Source organism: Typopeltis vanoorti, chromosome 14 (assembly GCF_054136105.1).
Source record: "Typopeltis vanoorti isolate ZY-2024b chromosome 14, IOZ_Tvanoo_1.0, whole genome shotgun sequence".
Taxonomy (NCBI): domain Eukaryota; kingdom Metazoa; phylum Arthropoda; class Arachnida; order Uropygi; family Thelyphonidae; genus Typopeltis; species Typopeltis vanoorti.
The window spans coordinates 109,653,301-109,673,420 of record NC_143562.1 but is presented as its reverse complement, the minus strand read 5'-3'; the positions used below and the strand labels follow the sequence as shown (position 1 = coordinate 109,673,420).

Here is a 20,120-nt window from a genome sequence, read left to right as displayed (position 1 = left end):
ATGATATCCTGGCCCTCCAATTCCTCCCTCCATGAAACTTCCCGAAGTTGATGTCTAAGACTATTATAATCACCTGCCTTATAATTCCACATAAGTTCCCGTCTCTTTGATACTCCTGCATGTCTATTAACTACATGGTCACTCTCTCCAACTGGTGGGAGAGATGTCACCTCAGTTATTATCAACTCTTCTGATGCCATGACCAAATCCAAAACTCTTGAACTTCTTGTTCCCCTCTATTGCATGTTGCCTAAAACATTTGTCCCTCAAGAATTCTAGAAATTCTATTTCCTTATTACTATATGCATCTTCCTCTCCCCAATTTATACTGCTGTAGTTAAAATCTCCCATAACAATCACTCTTCTTGCACTTGCAAAGGTCAACTGTCTAAACATCTCTGGTCCCCACTCTCTGTGCTCCTTGGTTTGTAGCAACACCCCATTAAATATTCTGTCTTGCCCACCTCTACCTCACACCATATGCTTTCAAAATCATTAGTGTCACTGCCTTCCAAAGCCTCCACTCTTAGAGGACATGTCGTCACTTATCATGAGCAGTACTCCACCACCATGCTTTCCCTTTCTATTCTGCCAAAAAATGCTGTACCCTGCTACTTCTATTCCTGTTATTCTATCCTCTTCTGTCAGCCATGTCTCAGTGATCCCAATAATCTTTGGCCAGGCTGATGCTATCAGCACCACCAATTCCTCTCCTTTACTCCTGGCATTAGTATAAAGCATAAAAATGCCACTATTTCTATACCCAATATTATCCCCCTCTAGACTCCACTGGGTTCAGCGCTACCTGATGTCTCCCTTCTCCCAAGTACCCTTTCCAACAAGAGGTCACCCCTGCTACCATTCACCCTGGACATTCTAGTCTCCCTGCACTGACACACCAACTCATTCAGAACAGCAATCTCTCTCCAGATGCCTACGTCCTTCCTCATTCAAATGCAAGCGGTCTCTCGCATACAATTCCTCTCTGTCCTCAAATGCTCTCCAAGCATCCACGTATTTCAACCTCTCTTCTGACACATTCTAGCTATTATGTTATTCAATATTACTGCTCTTCTGCTCAGCTTGTCACTATCTTTCCTCTCTGCATCTTCTTTCATACAACCTCAAGCAAGAATCTCATATCTCTCGCTGCCCAATTTACATTACTCAAGTTATTTGTTCCTACTATCACAATCATCTCATCTGCCCTTTCACCCCCCCCCCCCTCATTGCCATAGCCACACTTTCTATCTTTCCTCCAGGCAAACACTCCTCACGCATCCTATCTTGCACACCATGGATCATTGAGTCCCTATACATTACACCTCTTAGCACCCAGTTCCTCGATTGCTCACCTGCATCCCTCACTCTCTCTCTCTCTCTCCTCTAACACTTTCTCTTTGTGCTCCCATACTCACCTGCCTTCCTGACATCACTCTATCCCTGGTTCCAGTGCTCCCTCACATTCTTCTCATTCCCTCTCTCCTACTGTTTCCATCCTCTCCTCTTATATCATTCCCTCTCTTCCACTTATCCTATTCTCTCCTCTTCTATCATACCCATAACTCTCTCTCATTCCCTCTCCTCTACTATTCCCATTCTCTCCTTTTCTACCATTCCCATAACTCTCTCTCGCTCTTACTCTGATTTGCCTTGCATTTGTCTCTTCCATTCACCTAATCTCATCTTTCACACTTCCCATCTCATTCCCTAGACATTCCACCTACTCTTTCAGCTCATCTATCTCTCTCTCTCTCTCTCTCTCTCTCTCTCTCTCTCTCTCTCTCTGCAAGTCAGCCTCTTGTATTTGCTATTCATCCTCCCAACTGAGACTATCTCCGAAAACTTCACAATCATTCAACCTTTCCATACTCCCCACTCCCATTATTTTATTCATATTTCTCTCACAATTCTCTCCCTCTATCATACCAGTCATCTCTCTACATGGAGAATATCCTGCCTCTGACTCAACGAGGTCAGTTTGGTCATCTCTAACTCACCAAGTTCCTCCCATTGCCTGCATATTGTGCATATACGTATTTCTTCTTCTCTCACCTACCACATGTACAACCGCTGGGACGCATGCATTCCACAAGTCCCGCATGCTACAAAATCCCGTATTATATCACACAAAATGGAGTCCTTAAATGGGGGAGGACTCGGTGATACGCCATTTGCAATTTTAACTGCCGCTGTCACCATTATTCAAAATAGTGTCGAGGAATTATTACAACTAAACGGTAAATAAGTATAAGGGAGTATAACTATATAAGTAAAAGTACAAACAAAATACAAACAAAACATTTAAGTATACTAAATATAAATAAAATAAAACTAAATAATGAAAACTTATGTTATCTTCATCTTGTCTTCCACCGTTATCCGAATCCGATCCTGTGTTCTCGGTAACCAAAATACACAATATAGTGACAACAACTAACTCCAAAAACAACCACTGAAGGACACTTGTATTACAGAAAAATGACTTAGCACAAATCTCGACAGAAATCACACTATTCACCGATTAAAAAACACTTTTTTCAGCACAGCTCAAATTCCCTGCAACATTCTCCGGCAACTCTAGTGCCCTCAAATGCTGTAACCAAAATGCTTTAAAAAAATTTTTTTATAATGGTTAAGGCCTTTCATGAGAATTCTCTTCCCCCCCTTCCTTTGTGAATATTACAGATGTTTATCCACCAGCAGGGAAGGAAACAGTAGTATAGGATATGAGAAATCAAAATACTGATGGTTTTTACAATTACAAACAACCTCAAGGCTAACTTTGGTTATATAAATAAATTATAAAACTTAACAAATTCACTTCTTACCTGAAACAGCAAATCAGGTACTTCCAAACCAACTATTACTCATAGCAGTCATGCGATCATAGAAAGAAGCAGATTTCAAAACAGTGCTAGGGCTACTAGTAACAGCAAGATTAGGGCTGGAGCTGTGAGTAGATTTCAGTGGGGAATCCTGAGTTAGCATTCCAGACAAAGGAAGGTGGTTACTATGACAGCTTGGAATGGCATATTTATATTCAAATGTTATTTTAAAAAAAATGCATATTCTAATCAATAGCATGCAACATTTTTAGTTGTTAGTAAACAACTACTTCAGTTACCAGGCATTTTGGATGCAGTGTGCTGATATATATTTAGAAGTGTTATATTAAATAAGTTGTAATATTATTTCAATATTAATATAAGCTATATTAAATAAGGGTCATAAAAGGTTGAAGATATGTAAAACATAGCCTCTCTCGATCAAATGCCAACCCCACCATTTTGTTGCACAACCTGTTCTTGACAAGGGTCTTGGGCAACCAATTATTGCTAGTAAAAGTATAACATCATAAGCTAAAGAAAATGCCAAACTATTTCTCTTATGTGTTTAAATGTGAAGGAAGACAAGTCCAGAGCCTTGCAACTGAACTACTCATTGCCAGGCAAATAATCTGAACATGTGAAAATTTTACCTTACTTTTAAAAGTAAGATAAAATTTTCCCATGAAAAACATTCAGATGGACTTTTAGGCAAAATAATCCGGGAATGGATACAGCATAAGGAAATTGGAAACAACAACATATAAAGAATACTGTGACATGGAATGTAAGAGGAAAAGCTTATAAAGAATTAGAATTAGAATATTAAATACAGGACAATTTAAAGGTACAATAATTACTGAAAAAAAGAAGAAATTAAAAGGAATGAGGGTAACAGAGCTTTGGTAAAATCACAAGCAGACATGATTTGGTTCATGAATCTATTTCAAAACAGATAAATTACTACTTGGAATGAAAGAATAATATAAGTCAGATTAAAAATAAACAGGGCCTGCTTAACAGTAACTGGATTATATACTCCAGAAGAGAGGAGAGAAGATAAGATGGATAGCATTGAATATTATGAACAGTTATAAAACAATAATAAGATAAACAAATATGACTGTTATTAGCAGGTTTAAATGCAAAAATACTGCTATATAGAGGCTAATGACTTTACATCAATTCCCTTAGTATCCCATATAACCAAGCATAACCCGAGTATAACCAGTAAAAAAAAATTTCAGCTAGCTGTATATTTTAGTAATAAAGTGTGACACCTTTTGATTACTTGTATATGGGAAATATGACTTCTGCATTACTTCAACCTAGGTATCTCTTCCAGGCCTGGTTCTCACTGATGAGACCTCAATAAAAGTCAAAACTGGTCTGGGCAGTGGTCCCTATCATAATGCATAGTATTATACATGTTCATAAGGATATGTGCTTTGCATTATGAATACTAGGGCAACTGATGTGAGCCATTAGCCTAATGAAATTAGGCTAAAGGCTCGTGTATTTAACTTCATGAGCAAACTTTATTTGTTTACACTTGGATAAAGGATAAAACCAAGAATATAATTTCTTGGCATCTTTAACTTATAGTATAACCAAGTGAAAAAACTTTCAACAATTCCTCCAATCTATACTGGCTACAAACACAATTCATTACATGGCACAATGCACCTTGCCAATGGGAAGGGGGGGGGGTGTCCTTTGATTTCTTTCCAAGCAGTGTATATTAGCAGTGGTTCATGTACAAGAAGTGGAACTTTAAGAAAAGAAGGCATCATGGATGATTTTAATTATGACCAATGCTGTTTAGCTTGTATGTTAATGATACTGGGAAAGGTTTTGATGATGATATGCAGATGTTTGCAGAATATGCAAATTTAGGAAGAATTATGAGGAATTCAGCAGAATATGAATTCAGATGTATTCTTTCAAGAAGATGTGAATAAACTGGCTGAATGGGAAATAAGTGGGGTTACCAGCTCAACAGTGCAAAGTGTAGAATTTTAAAATTTGGGAAGCATAGATAGAATGCACATTATGAAATTGGTGGGGATATCTCTCTCTCTCTCACTCTCTAGCATAAATTCCTTCAATCAAGTTTTACATAAACAGTCATGGTTCTCAAGTATTTAAACAACGATTTTAATGCCTTATTTGTTTCCCGCTCTCAGGTGGCTTGGCGTCCCCTTTCTCCCCAACATCTGGCATGCCCTAGCCATATAGTTGTGTCCACTTTTTTCCAACAGACGATCTCGATGTTCTCCTCAGTCCCCTTTTATTTCACGTTCTCCAGGACCTTGCACGAAGGGTTGAAAACCCCTGAAGAATTCGGCGCGACTCCTTGATCTTCTGTTAAGACTGACCTGTTCTTTCTTCTCCTGGTGTGCTACAAAATCCGATTAGTCAGACACCGTAACTTCATGTGATCCGTGCCGACCCCTTTTAAGAACGACCTTGACAGTTGGCATATACAGAGACCGTAAACAAAGGTTTTCAAAGCACTTAATTAAAACAAAGATATATAGTTTCTAGTGACACAGCATTTTCCTTTGTTACTAACTTTAACCTTTCTTGTTTACTACAATTTTGGGCAGGTTATGTTTTCCTTAGGATTATTTACATTCTTTTATACACTGTTATTTTTTACAACACAAACTTTTTATATGTGACCTCTGTAAAAATCGATGTAAAGCGTTTGTAAAAATTTTAAGCTAATCGAATTTTACAGAGGCCCACCACCCCTTCATGAAAAAATTTTAAGCTGTGAATGTGGATGAAAATTTTTTTCTTTACAGAGTTTCTCAGTCGAGTTTTGTGCATTCTCTGAGTCGGACAGTACTTAGGTTTGTCATCTATTTTTTAAGCAGGGGAATGCAGTCAGTCTGATCTGTGGGCTTTCTCTGGCACAACTGATATTGTGACTCATGTTTGTCATCACGTCTCGTGTATTTAACCCCTTTATGATACCCTGCTCTCTTTCTATTTTCTCCCATTGCCTGGGCAGTGACTTTTACTACTACTTCTCTCTATAATGTTTACTTCTATCACATTTTTGACATTCTTTATTGTAGCCTCTGTATCTTCCATCTCATTTGCTACCCTGACACTCAAGATGTGAAAGGTTTCTCCCCCCTTTTTCTTGTTGAGTATCTCTAACAGTTTTGGGATCAGACAAAGAATTTTCCTTGTCTTTCTGATATCAAAATTTCTATTTTCCTTTGCTCCCTCCCCCTTTTTTTTTTAACTGGGAACAGTTGTTTCGTGTGTTATTCTCACCAGTTTTTCTGTCAGGGCAACGTTTCTGGGCATCTTTCTTCCGGGCAACCTGCTTAATCCCCATTATGGAAATTTCTTTTGTAGAGAAACTGCAGGAGAACCCGTGTTTCTCTAAAAAGTCAGTTCCAAGTAATACCTTTTCTGTAGCTCTAGAGATTTCTGAGAGAATTAATAACTCTGGTGAGACAGTCAACTCAAAACCAGGCAGCCACATGTTTACTTTCAATTTCTCCGAGGCGTGAACAGAGGGTTTCGCAAAGTAATACAGTCGGGCACTTGGGATTTCAGCTTCCTGAATAAAGAATAATCACTGAAACTTGGGAACCGGTGTGTAGTAAAACTTTGCAATGTAGCCCTCTTATTTTTCCTTGTATCACTGTCACAGATCCTTCATGGTGATTCCTAGTGCTTCTTCGCATTTTCTTTGCTCTCCATGTGTGATGGTGGCGAGTTTTTTCCATATTAGATTCCCAATGCATATTTCTATCTGAGTTCCTCCTACTGCTAAAGCAATGTCTGGCAATGTGCCCAAATTTATTGCATCTGTAGCACTAACGTACTTCTCTCCTGTTTTCCCTTTTAGTACACTCTCATTCAGGGTCCAGTTGTTCCTTGGAGGTTTTCACCTTGAACTCCCCTAACTGGTTTAGAATGGAGTCAAGTCTTTTCATTAAGAGTTGTTGCAATTTCTCTACCTCCCTTTTGATTATAGAGTGTAGTTCCTTCATGTCAATGGATTCAGCGATTGTCAGTCCGTTGTGGTCTACGTTGTTTATTTCTGTGTATTACTTTTTTCTTTAAGATTACCTGGATTTTTCTCTCTCTTAACCTCACTCTTTGGATCTGACACTTCTATAATGCTGTGTATCTGGCTGGCACTAGATGAGGGGTGAAGATTGCCTAGCCTTTCCTCTTTTTCTTTTATTGCCAGATAGCATAATTATTTATCTTTCTTTTTTATATGGTCTCTTTGAATTCCTCTTTTACTCCAAACCTGAATTGGTTAAAGACTGCCCAATCAAGATGGCTCTTTTCATCACTGGATATGCTCAAGCTATTAGCTAAAGTTAGCAGCCTATTATAATAATCTGTGATAGATTCTTTCTTCTCTTGTCTGCATTTTTGCAGCCTCCAGAGGTTCGAACCTACACTTCTAACCTTGGAAAATTGAGATATCAGAGTATCCTTGAATTTATTGTATTCCATGTCTCTCAGTATAGGAAAGGAATACAAAAAATTCTTGGCCCTGTCAATCAATTTATTCCTTAATATGATTAGAAGCTGGAAGTCTGACCAGTTGCTGAAGTTCCTTAGCTCCTCTACAAACTTGAAGAAGGACAACACACCATCGTGGTCCTCGCCAGAGAATTGTGGGATGATGGGGTGAGGATTCGCTGTTCTAAAAAATCGTCTATCCTCATTGTGTTACTGCTGGTGGCTTCTAAATGAAGGCTGTCTGCATTCAAAAGTTTTTAAAACTTTTCTTACAATTTAATTATTTATACACTTTCTATTTATACTTAGTTGCCTGATCTTTTTACAAAACTGTTCAATCCACTATTATTTATTTTAATTACTGTGGATTTTATTCTGTCGGCTGCCAACTATAATAAGGTGAGGGGGTTGTATTAACTACTGGGGTATTAATAATTAGCTGTAATATAGTGTGGTATTAATGCTGCTGCGGCATTGTAATATTTTAATTGTTCTCTATTATTACTACTAATTCTGTTTCTATCTTACGTCCCCTTAGTGACTTATTCTTTCATACAAAATTTATCCACCTTTCGCACTATTTGTCATATGTCTATGAGTACTGCAAAATTTATTTGTTAGACTGTGCCACCAGTAATCTTTTCCACCAGTAAAATTTTCCTTTGTTACTAACTTTAACCTTTCTTGTTTACAACAATTTTGGGCACGTTATGTTTTCCTTAGGATTATTTACATTCTTTTATACACTGTTATTTTTTTCAACACAAACGTTTTAGATGTGACCTCTGTAAAAATCGATGTAAAGCGCTTGTAAAAATTTTTAGCTACATCAAATTTTGCACATTAACTGACTGAGCCATGGAAGCTCATGCAAGAAGAGTGAGTGCAGGTTCCATGAAGCAAATTAGTATGAGAATGGTAAAAATTAAAGCATGCCAAATGTAGTTTCACAGGTCTCAAACAGAAATGGAATAGTTATAAGGACACCATTATTTGGTATTAGGTGTCTAGAGACAGCTTTGTTCACCAAGCATGCTGAAGTGCAAATTCAGGAAAACTTAAGTGATTAGGGTGGAAGCAGATAAATGCATGAGAAGGCACCCACAGATGTGTGAGAATGACCAGCAAGTGTAGAATCTAGTCTCTCAAGCAAAATTATTGAATGTAGAGGTAGTCAAATTGAGATAGTTGGGAGCCTAAAGGGATGCTACAGTTTCTATATACAAATGCCAGAAGTATCAGGAACAAGAGGGAGGAGTTTTGGCATTGGTTAGTGCAACCTTGCTATTAGTTATAGGCGTTAGTGAGACTAGGCTAACAGCAGATGTTACAGGGATATAATGCGATGGGTTTAGTATTTTCAGGTGGAAGGATTACTGCTGATGATAGCAGATGAATTGCAGCCAAAAAGAACAGGAGACAGGTGGGAAGGTAGCTATTCATTTGAAGCTGTCTGGTGTGAGATCAAGTCCAATAAGACAAAATATATGGTTGGTTGCTGCTATAGGCCAGGGGTCTCCAATGATGATCTGGAAAGCATGCATAGGCAAATTAGTACGAGTACAGGTCGAGTGATTATTATGGAGATATAAATTAGAAGCAAGAGATTTCACATGGCAGGCAGGAAATGAAATTTATACACCTATTGAGAGATAATTACTTGAGGCAACATGTGATGGAGGGTATTGGACCTGGTCATAGGATCAGAAGAGCTATCTGTAACTAAGGTGGTCACATTGTCTCCAATTGGCAAAAGTGATCATGCAGTCTTGACTTGGGAGATTGTAAATCATCATCGTCATGTAGCTTCCTCAATGCGAGGGTGGAGCACCATATCCTTCCAGTCCTCTCTGTTGGCAGCTCTTCTTTTTTGTTTCAGCATAGTCACATGATCCTATATCATCAAACTAAGTCCTTTTTTTACCTCTTGATCCTCTTCCTCATAATCTTTCCTTCTAAAACTGTTAGTGTCCTCTGTCCTGCTGATCCCCCTCACTCAATATATGTCCTGCCAGTCTCATCTTTCTCTGGATCATCAGTGAAACGATGATCCAGATTTCTGAGTCTGGATCATTGCAATAAAAATTTCTGTGTTTTCATTCTCTGTAGTACCTCTGCATTTGTCACATGCTCTGTCCATGAGATTTTCAGGGCTCTTCTGTAGCACCACATTTCGAAGTCCTCTATCTGTTGTCTTACTCGCTTCTTGAATACCCAGGTCTCACTTCCATATGTGAAAATTGGCCAAACCAATGTTCTTATCATTCTCTTCTTTGTAGCTATACCCGCAGAACTTTTGAGCAGATCTTTAGTTTACCAGAAGGCATCTTTAGCTATGGCAGTTCTTATTTTTATTTCTTTATCTTTTTTTCCATTTGCAATAAAGTAGGTACCTAATTATTTGTATTCTGTTGTATGCTCAATTTTTATATTGTTTATGAATATTTCTCCACTCAGCCGGCTTGGTTGGCGAAGTGGTTAGCGTGTCTGCTCTCCAGCCAAGAGACTGTGGGTTCGAATCCTGCCATGGGCATGGATGTTTGTGATTGTCCTACAAACTTTGTGTGGAAAAGGAATCTGTGACCCTACCACTTATTCTAGCAGAAGACATCATTGCCAAAACCATGTGAGGTACGGCAGTGACCATACGGCGTCTACAGATGTCAAGTGTGAAACAATTTTTTTTTTTTAATGAATATCTTCTGGCTCGGATCTATTTTCTTTTGAAACTCACAAATTTGGTCTTTTTGGCATTTAAATGTGCAAAAATCTTTACCTTCTTCAATTAGTAGGTGCAGTAATTTGATTAATTTGTTTCTGTTGTCTGCAATTAGAATGGTATCATCAGCATATCGAAGACTGTTGTATTTTATGCCATTGATACTGATTCCTATATTTTGTTTTTCAGTCTTTTTCATCAATGTCTCACTGTAAATATTAAATAGATTTGGTGAAATGATGCAGCCCTGCCTAACTCCTGTTTTTATTTTCACTTCATAAGTTTTAGAGTTAAACAGCTGCATTATTTGTTTGGAGTAAATCATTTTTATAAGTTTATGTCCTAATTTACGCTCAAGCGTAGACCTACACTTTTTACTGTGTAGGCATTGGGAACCGAAATTCTACGGAATAGGTTGGTGACTCCTTATTCCTGGAGGTATCATATGTCTGTAGAGGCGCATGTTCATGGGGCCAGGAGGGAAAACTCCAAATAAACTGGGAAGAAAAACCCTGCAGTCCACACCCAAGACTGACTAACTTGGCTATGTCTGAGAAAGATCCTAGGTTCCTCACGTCAGTGACGAGAATCGAATGCAGGATACTCCTTTCCCAGGCATATGGTTGCGAAGCACATAGCCACTCAGCTAACCGTGTGGACATAAGTTTATGCACATCTTCTTTTTCTAGACTATCAAACAGTTTATTGTGTTTTACTGAATCAAAGGCTTTCTGAAAGTCTATGAAGCATATGTATATGTTCCTGTTCCTTTCAAGTGATCTTTCTAGTAATATTTTTAGTTCCAAGATAGCATTAATGGTTCCCATTCCTTTTCTGAAGCCTTTTTGTTGTTCACTTAGTTTACCAATTAAGGCTCTTTCAATTTCTTTTTATCATTTTAACAGTGGTTAAAATGATTTTTAGATGCATGTGAGATTAGGCTCACAATTCTATAATCCTCACACTTTTGGGCATTATTTTTCTTTGGAATTGGTATGTAGAGCGATGTTGTAAAAGATTCAGGTAATTCTATCGTTTTATAGATGTGCTGAATGTCCACTAAGTAAGTGTTATTGCAACCAGTCAAAGCTTTCAGCAGTTCTGCAGGAATATTATCAGACCCAGGTGATTTATTATTAGGAAGATTCTTGATTATGTGTTGTATCTCATTTCTTGTAGGTAGAGTGGTATCTGTTGCTGCACATAACTTAAGGTGTCGTAAATCGTCGATCATATTCTCTTCATCATCATAGAGATTTGATAAATATTCTGCCCATCTCTCATTTATCTTTTCATCATTATCAATGATTATGTTTCCATCTTTGTCCTTGATGTTGTTAGACTATGTGTGTTTTGCTTTTCCATTAAGTTCTTTCACTTTCAGCAATGCTTCTCTGGTTTTGTTCTTTTTGTTTTGTAACATATCAAAGACTGTTGTATTTTATACCATTGATACTGATTCCTATATTTTATTTTTCAGTTTTTTTCTATCTTTGTGCAATGGTTATTTATCCATTCTTCTTTCAATCTCCTGCATAATTGTTTGATTCTCTTATCCATTGATTTATATCTTAATCTTTCTTCTTCATTTGTTCTTCTTTCATTGATAACGTAAATTACTTCTTGCATAATTATTATTATTATTATTATTAGACACCTCTAGGGAGTCCAAAGACTCATCAAGGGAGGGCACCTACTCTACAACTCTGTCTCTGCCACTCAATCCACCAACTGACCGCAACTACACCAACGCCATCTACCGCCGCCCACCATCACTAGCATTTCCAAGGACAATCACAAACATCCATGCCCACGGCGGGATTTGAACCCGCAGCCTTTTAGCTGGAGAACGGATACGCTAACCACTCAGCCACCCGTGGTTTTTTTCTTTCTTTCTTTCTTCATGTTTACTGATGTGGTTCTTAGCAGAAGTTATGATAGATAGCTGGTTGTAGTTTGTTCCATTGAGAAGGTTCACTTTCATTTAACTATGCAGCCAGTAGTTCTGAAACATTTTCATTAAATTTTGATTTTACTGTTGCATTTTGTAGCATCTGTAAATCCCATTTATGGGTTTGTTTCCTTTTAATTTTTATTGATTTCAGATGAATATTTATCATCATTACAACTAGTCTATGATCAGATCCACAGCCAGTACTTGGCATGACCTTTAAGTTCCATGTTCCACTGAAGTAACACTTACTGATCACAATATAGTCAAACTTATTTTCCTATCTTCCATCAGCACTTTCCCAGGTGTATCTTGCTGTTGGTTTTTGTTCAAAATAAGTTAGTTATGATGATGAGATTGTGTTTGTTATAGAAATCAACTAATTTTTGTCCTCTCTCATTCCGAATTCCAAGTCCAAATGGCCCCACATGTGCAGATGTTCTCTCTGATCCAACTTTTGCATTCCAGTCACCCATAACAAATAACTCGATTTTTCTTGCCTCCAGCTACCTTTATACACCACTCTATTTCATCATACATATTATCAGCATCTACTTCTTCATTCTGTTCTGTAGGAGCACATATCTGAATGATAAGCATATCTCTGGGCTTGGCATTCACTAGAATTGCAATTAACTCTGATTTTTTAATTACATTAGGGACTTTGTTACTAATTTTCTTCTTCACAATGAACACTACACCTCTCCTTGATATTTCTACACCCGAAGTATACAATTTATATGTCTTATCATTTGGAAGTTTTGACTCAAAGTCCGATGAATCCTTCCAAAAGGTTTCACTTATTCCCAATATACCAATATTCAGTCTTTCTATTTCTCTCATCATATTAGCTAATTTCCCAGGTTTATTCAAATCTCTTACATTCCAAGTAGCAATCTTCAAGCAATTTCTGAATTGAGCTTCTTTATAACAGTCATTGATTGATGATGCTGCAGGTTCTGCTACATCACCCTGACACCACTGCTCTGGGCATACTGACACCACCTGGGCTTTATTTCTCTTCTAAACAGAAGAGAAATTGGACCTAGCCAGGAGGCCTACAAAGTAGTGCCATCAACCATCCCCCTCATCCACCAAGGATGGGATGCCCCGATGCACTGTGACAGCCCAGCGACTGGCTGGGCTGTCACAGGAAGGAAATGAAATTTATATGCCTATTGAGAAATAATCACTTGAGGCAGCATGTGATGCAGGGGATTCAAGCTCCAAGAGTATAGGATCTGAAGAGCTATCTGTAACTAAGGTGGCTGCACTGTTTCCAATTGGTAAAAGTGACCATGCGGTCTTGATGTGGAAGATTATAAAACATGAGGAATATTCTGTCAAGAAGGGGTATATGTATGGAACTACAAGGTAGGTTATTATGACAAGCTTAGGAGGAAGCTTAAATCTGTGACATGGCATAAAACTGCAAGGGGGAGGATGTAACATCCTTCCCTTGTGTAATAGTGCATGGGAGACAGTTAAGAGGCATCTAGAAACAATATTAAATTGTATGCACAAGGTTAGGAGGGTTAATCAAGTAGGCATTAGATGGATGAGTAATATCATTAAGCATGAGCTGCAGAAAAAGAAAATGCTGTGGAGTATTTTCTTTTTATAAGAAGAAAGGTGACGAGCAAACTAATGAACAGTACAAGAGTCAAGCAAGAAAGGAGACCAGTATTGTAAGGAAGGCAAAATCAGATTACGAGAAGAAACTAGCTGAGCAGGCCAAAGGAAATCCCAAAGAGCTGTTTCACTATATGGTAAGTAGGTAAGAGGAAGAATGACTATGAAAGAATAACCTTAATGAGTGCTTATGGTGAGTAGTCTGTGGAACATTCCCTATGAAGGTGTATGGACTACAGAAGTTGGTTAACAGGCAAAAAACAAGGGATATGAAAGAAACATTTAAGTTACTTAAAGTATTCATAGGACTGATAGGACTGAAGTTGAGTAGAAGTGTGGTTAGTAGATGTGTGAGGACTAGATTTATCTCTTGGAGAGTTGTGAATTGATGGAATGGGTTGCCAGAGTCAGTTGTTAGCACTTTTTATGTTAATGGATTCAAGGAGAGATATGACAGATAGTATGGATAGTTTGAGTATACAACAATAAGTTTTAGACTCCATGGACATACCCATACAATATTCATTATCAGATCATCAAATTCCTGACATGTATAGGATATGATAATACATGAAAAACTTACATCATAACTAACTTCTTATCTACAATTTTCCTACAAATGAATCTGTTACCTGTCAAAACTACATTATCAGATCTTATATTTCTATCTTCTAAGGCACTCTTTACCATATCAATCCATCTATATCTTGATCTTCCTCTGGGTCTTTTTCCTGAAAACTTGACAGAGAACACTTTTTTTGCTAATTTTCCTTGCCCATTTTATTTAAGTGACCATACCACTTGAGATTAGCTCTGCTAACACATTGCTGAATGCCAACAATGTCAAGTTCTTTCCTAATATCCTCTTTTTTAATATGATATTACCATTGATTATTAAATACTTAAGGAATTGACAGCGTATACTAGAAATATAAATTAAATCAAACTTTAATATATACTTTCCAATATTTCGGTAACGTCAAGTTGCTATCTTCATGGGAGCTTAAGATAAAGACACGTGTATGCAAGTACTACACAACAGCAAATAAGAAACGAAGCAAGGAAGCTACAGTTTTCCTAAAGTCCTGATGGTGCCCCCCCCCCCCTAGCAGGCAATATTAGGTGTTCTTGGCCTTTGGGCTGAAGTTCTCCTGATGTATGCTTCCCAAATTTGGGGAAGTTTCATGCATCCAAATTTGTTGAGGTTTGGCATGTTCCTAAGGGCTGAGGCTGATTCCATGAATAGTCTTTCATATTTGAACTTGCTACGGTGTATTACTGTGGCTTTCTTCCACCTCATTCTGTGGCGAATATCCAGAGCATGGTCTGCAAGCCCAGAGTGGCTATACTGGTAAAATCGGACGTAGATTCAGTTCACAATGAACTCAGGCTATTTCGTTTGGCAGGAAAAATTCTACAAACAGATAGAGGGGACAGCCATGGGTTCACCACTTTCCCCACTCTTGGCCAACTTCTTTATGAAGACTTTTGAAGAGAAAGCCTTAAACTGTGCCCCACAAAAACCTACCATATGGCTTCGCTACGTTGATGATGTGTTCGCTATTTGGTCAAAGGGCTTGGATATACTCCTCTCCTTCTTAACACACTTAAACAACCAACACCTCAGAATCAAGTTCACCCTGGAAAAAGTGGAAAACAATAGCCTCCCCTTCCTAGACACACTAGTCACCCGCCAACCTGATGGAACCTTGGTTTTCTAGAAAACCAAGGTTCCATCAGGTTGGCGGGTGACTAGTGTGTCTAGGAAGGCCAAAGGTTCAAGTTTATAGAAAACCCACCCATACAGGCAAATACATTCACCAACAATTCTCCCCCCCCCACAACAATATGGAGTTATTAAGACACTATTCAACAGGGCTAAACTAATCTGTTCAAATGACAAAGCCTTAACCACTCAACTAAATCACATCCTTAACACTTTCTCAGCCAATAACATCTGAGGCACCTCGGAAAAAATCACCAAAATCCTAAAAAAATATGACTTGACCTCTTGTTACAGATCATATAGAAAATTGGCATCCCTTATCTGCTCCACTAAAGACCAACCACTTCCCCTAGACCTACCTGGTGTATACCAGGTTCATTGCAGCTGTAAATTGTCCTATCTTGGCCAAACAGGCAAGACAGCAAATATTAGAATCTCAGAACACAAGGACTACATCCAATTTCACCAGTACAGCCACTCTGGGCTTGCAGACCATGCTCTGGATACTCACCACAGAATAAGGTGGAAGAAAGCCACAGTAATATACCGCAGCAAGTTTAAATATGAAAGACTATTCATGGAATCAGCCTCAGCCCTTAGGAACACCAAACCCCAACAAATATGCATGAGACTTCCCCAAATTTGGGAAACATACATCAGGAGAACTTCAGCCCAAAGGCCAAGAACATCTAATATAGCCCGCTAGGGGCACCATCAGGACTTTAGGAAAACTGTAGCTTCCTTGCTTCGTTTCTCATTTGCTGCTGTGTAGTACTTGGGTGCACGTGTCTTTATCTTAAGTTTCCATGAAGATGGCAACGTGACGTTGCCGAAATATTGGAAAGTATATATTAAAGTTCAATTTAATTTATATTTCTAGTATACACTGTCAATTCCTTAAGTATTTAATAATCATGTTTAACCAGTATATAAGACTTTCTACAAGAAAGATATTACCATTGATGCCATCTGTTCATGCTCTTACTCTTTCTCAGGTCTCTCACATCTGTGGTCTTTGGTGAAGTGTTTTATTTCTAACCCAGTTCTCAGATCCATAAGTTCAAATTGGTTTGAACACAGTCTTGTGTATAGCTAATTTTGTATTTTGACTAATTTCACTCTTATTCCATATACATTTATTCAGTTGACTTCCTACCATACCAGCTTTGTTGATTCTGTTGTCTATTTCCATATTTATTGTACCATATTCACTAAAAATTGTGCCTAGGTAGCTGAAATGTTTTACTTGTTCTATAGGTTCTCCATTCACAATGCAGTTGATATTTTCAATGCTTCTGCCTATTTTCATCATCTTTGTCTTTTTATTGCTGACCTTCATACCATATCTATTACAACAGTTATTCAATTTATTCAAGGAATCTTGCAGACTCGTACCATATTTATTTAGAAGTATAACATCATCTGCATAAAGTAAAGAGCTGATATTAACATCTCCAATTTTGATATCACTTTCCTTCATAATGTGATCCATATAAAACAGAGAGATAATGTGCATCCTTGTCTCACACTTGATTTAAAATCAAACCATCTTCCTGGATCTCCAATTCGAACTGCTGACTTACAACTCAAATATAGACAAAGTATTGCTTGATATAATGACCCATTGACACCATATATAGCATTTTGAATAGCTTTTCTCTTGGCACCTTGTCAGATGCCTTTTCTAGATCTACAAGACTTAAATACAGATCTTTGTTATAATCCCATGATTTCTCAACTATTTGTTGTAAAGTGAAAATCTGATCATGACAACTTCTACTTGGCCTGAATGATGCTTGCTCTTCACCAAGCTTCCCTTCCGCAATCCTTCTCAACCATTTCTCAAGTATATTTGCAAAAATCTTACCAGGAACACTCAGTAGGGAAATACCTCTGTAATTCTCACATTGTTTTATTTTGCTTTTTATATATGGGTACTATGAGAGCACTACTCCAATCATTTGGAATTCATCTCTCTGTTCAGGCTTTATGAACTATGCAGTGCAGCCACTGTAGGACTTTTATACCTCCATACTTGGGATTTCTGCTCAAATATCACTCCAGCTGCCTTTTCACATTTCAGGCTTTTGATGGCTTTTTCTACTTCAAGTATGGATATGTATTTTCCTGATTTCATACATGCTGAGCATTTTGTGCTGTCACTGCTTGTTTCATTTAGCAATTTTTCAAAGTAATTACTCCATACATCAAGGATATCTTTTTCTCCAGTTTTCATGCCACCTTTATCATCTCTAATTCCTTTTACAGCACTCTTTCTTCCATTTCTGAGCTTTTTCAACAGTCTCTGGAATATCTTGCCACCTTCCTGATATTTATTTTCTATGTTCTTGCCAGTCTTCTCATGAATTTTGTTTAGCTAGTATTACACAGTGTTTAGCTTTCTGACATTTGTCTCTGTATTTTCCTATCCTCACCTCTCCAAGGTTTGGCTCCTGTTCTCAAACTTTCATTTTTTCTTGAATAATGTTTGTTATTTTAGTCGACAGTTCATATATGAGAGCTGCTCAACTTTTATTTGCTTTAAAACTTTCTTCCATGTTCTTCTTTTCAATATAATTTTATCCTGCTCAAGACTAATTGTGATCAATTTCAAATCCTCTATACATTCTAGTGTCCTAGACCAGTGAGAAAACATCACTATCAACAATCACAACAATCGATGAGTCTTTTGTTATTCCATGCCTCTACTCTCCATGTGAATTTGTACACATTTTTATGTTGGAACAGTGTGTTAGTAATAACCAGTCCATGTGCTGAGCAGAAATCCAACAGTTATTTGGCATTATTATTAGCTTTGCTCTTTTCTCCAAATTTTCCCAAAATATTTTTGTATATCTGACGATCATTTCCTACTCTGCTATTTAGATCACCAACAAGGATCAACTTTTCCTTATTCATTGTCTCAGCTGCTTTCTCCAAAGCCTCAAAAAATTCCTCCACTTCTATCTTAGTAGATTCTTCTATGGGACCATAGAAGGGACCAATGGGACCATTCTGATATTTGCCCACATCACTGTACTCGACATTGCCTGCCATCCAAGAAGATTAGCCTTGTATTTAGTTGAATACTGTAGCTACTCCTTTTCCCTGATTGTTAATGCCTGAATATAACATTTCGTCCAAAAGATATATTTCGGTGATTACACCACATTTTTTATTATTCAGTTATACAAAATACTGAAATAATAGTTCCCGACAAGTTTCGTAAATTGTAGGATTTACATCTTCAGGGGGTAAATAGTATAACTTAAAGTTTAAACAAGAGAATTAATAAATACAAATCATAACCGTCTGGCTATTCATATACTCAAATAACAGAATGCAGATATAAAACGTTATTGACGTTAAACAATACTGGATGATGTCACGTGTTCTTGTTCTCGTTCGTACAGTCTGAGCTCAGATTGAGGTAGATTTTTTATTAGAGCTGACCATACTTGATGGAGAATTAAACCTTGATTTTTATTGCATTGGGTTGGGTTTTTTAGCATATTAGCAGCTTCTTTAAATTTTCTTATATAACTGTTGTTTTCTATGTATGACATCGTTGTTTTTTGCTGGTTACATTGTGTCCAGTGGAAGTGGTATGGAAAGCAAGACCCGTTTTTTGTTCTCTTTTGTATCGTACATCTTTTTGGTGTTCAGCCAGGCGTATTTCTCCAGATCTTCCTGTCTGTCCTACGTAGCAAATCCTGCAAGAGCAATGGATTTTGTAGACTCCTGGTTTTTTAAGAGGATGATGAGGTGGTTTTGGTGGATGTAGGCATCTTGAGATTTTTTCCATAGGAAAGAAGGCTACTTTTATGTTGTGTTTGTTCATTAATTTGGCTAGCTTATCTGTAACATTTTTGATATAAGGAAGCGAGATTGCGTTTTTGTAATTCTGTTTTATCGTGTTGTTAGTTGGAGGCATTTTAAGGATTCTCTTGATGGTTTTTGTTTCATATCCATTCTGTTGGAGGATCTGTATTAAGTATTTTATTTCTTCATTAAATCTTTCTTGTGTGCTGGATATATTGTATGGTTTGTCTCAAAGAGTCTTAATTAAGCTTATTTTTTGTGAAGGATGGTGGTGAGAGGTTGGATTTAGAAATCTTATAGTGTTTATCGGCTTCCTATATACTGAGAAGGAGAGTTCACATTCTTCATTAAGTTCTAATAGAATATCCAGAAAAGGAAGTTTTTTATTTTCTTCTTGTTCTAAAGTGAATTTTATGGTGTTGTTCAAATTGTTGAGATAATCTTTGAAATTGATAATTTCATCTGTTGTTCCATTGAATATGATGAAAATATCGTCCACATAGTGTAGCCATATTTTTGGTTTTTTATGGTAATTCTTAAGAGCATTGTTTTCAAATTTTCCATAAATAGGTTTGCTAATACCGGTGATAATGATGAACCCATGGCCAAACCTTCTTTTTGTTCCCAGATTCTGTCTTGATAGGTGAAAAAAAGGGGTTGTTTATTCAATGTTTAAAAAGATTTAAGATGTCCAGAGGGAAGAGGTCTTCTAGGAGATTCAAAATTTCTTGTCTCAGGACGTTTGTAAACAAGCTGATAATTTCTAGATTTGCTAAGATGTCTGTTGGACCAATATGTATATCTTTCACTTTTTCTATGAAATGTTTACTATTTTTTATGAAGGAAGATGTTTTTCCTATATGTTGTGAGATCATGTCGGTGAGGTATTTCGCCAAGTTGGAAGTCGGTCAATCTCTTCCATCTACTATTGGTCTT

At 37.4% G+C, this 20,120-nt stretch overlaps 1 protein-coding gene across 6 annotated transcripts in view; it reads right to left on the bottom strand.

The window, feature by feature from the left end:
- The window catches only part of Cog1 (conserved oligomeric Golgi complex subunit 1), a 580,539-nt gene that overhangs the window by 46,844 nt on the left and 513,575 nt on the right, over positions 1-20,120 (bottom strand). For 4 of the 6 annotated variants that reach the window (XR_016549365.1, XM_090403917.1, XM_090403916.1 and 1 more), the window contains one exon: positions 2,832-2,979. The exons of the other annotated variants lie outside the window; for them this stretch is intronic. Coding sequence is in view for 3 of the 4 variants with exons in the window: in XM_090403917.1 (XP_090260043.1) it covers positions 2,845-2,979 (135 nt within the window). In the remaining variant the exon portion in view is untranslated. The remainder of the gene's footprint in view (positions 1-2,831; positions 2,980-20,120) is intronic. 6 annotated transcript variants of the gene reach the window in all.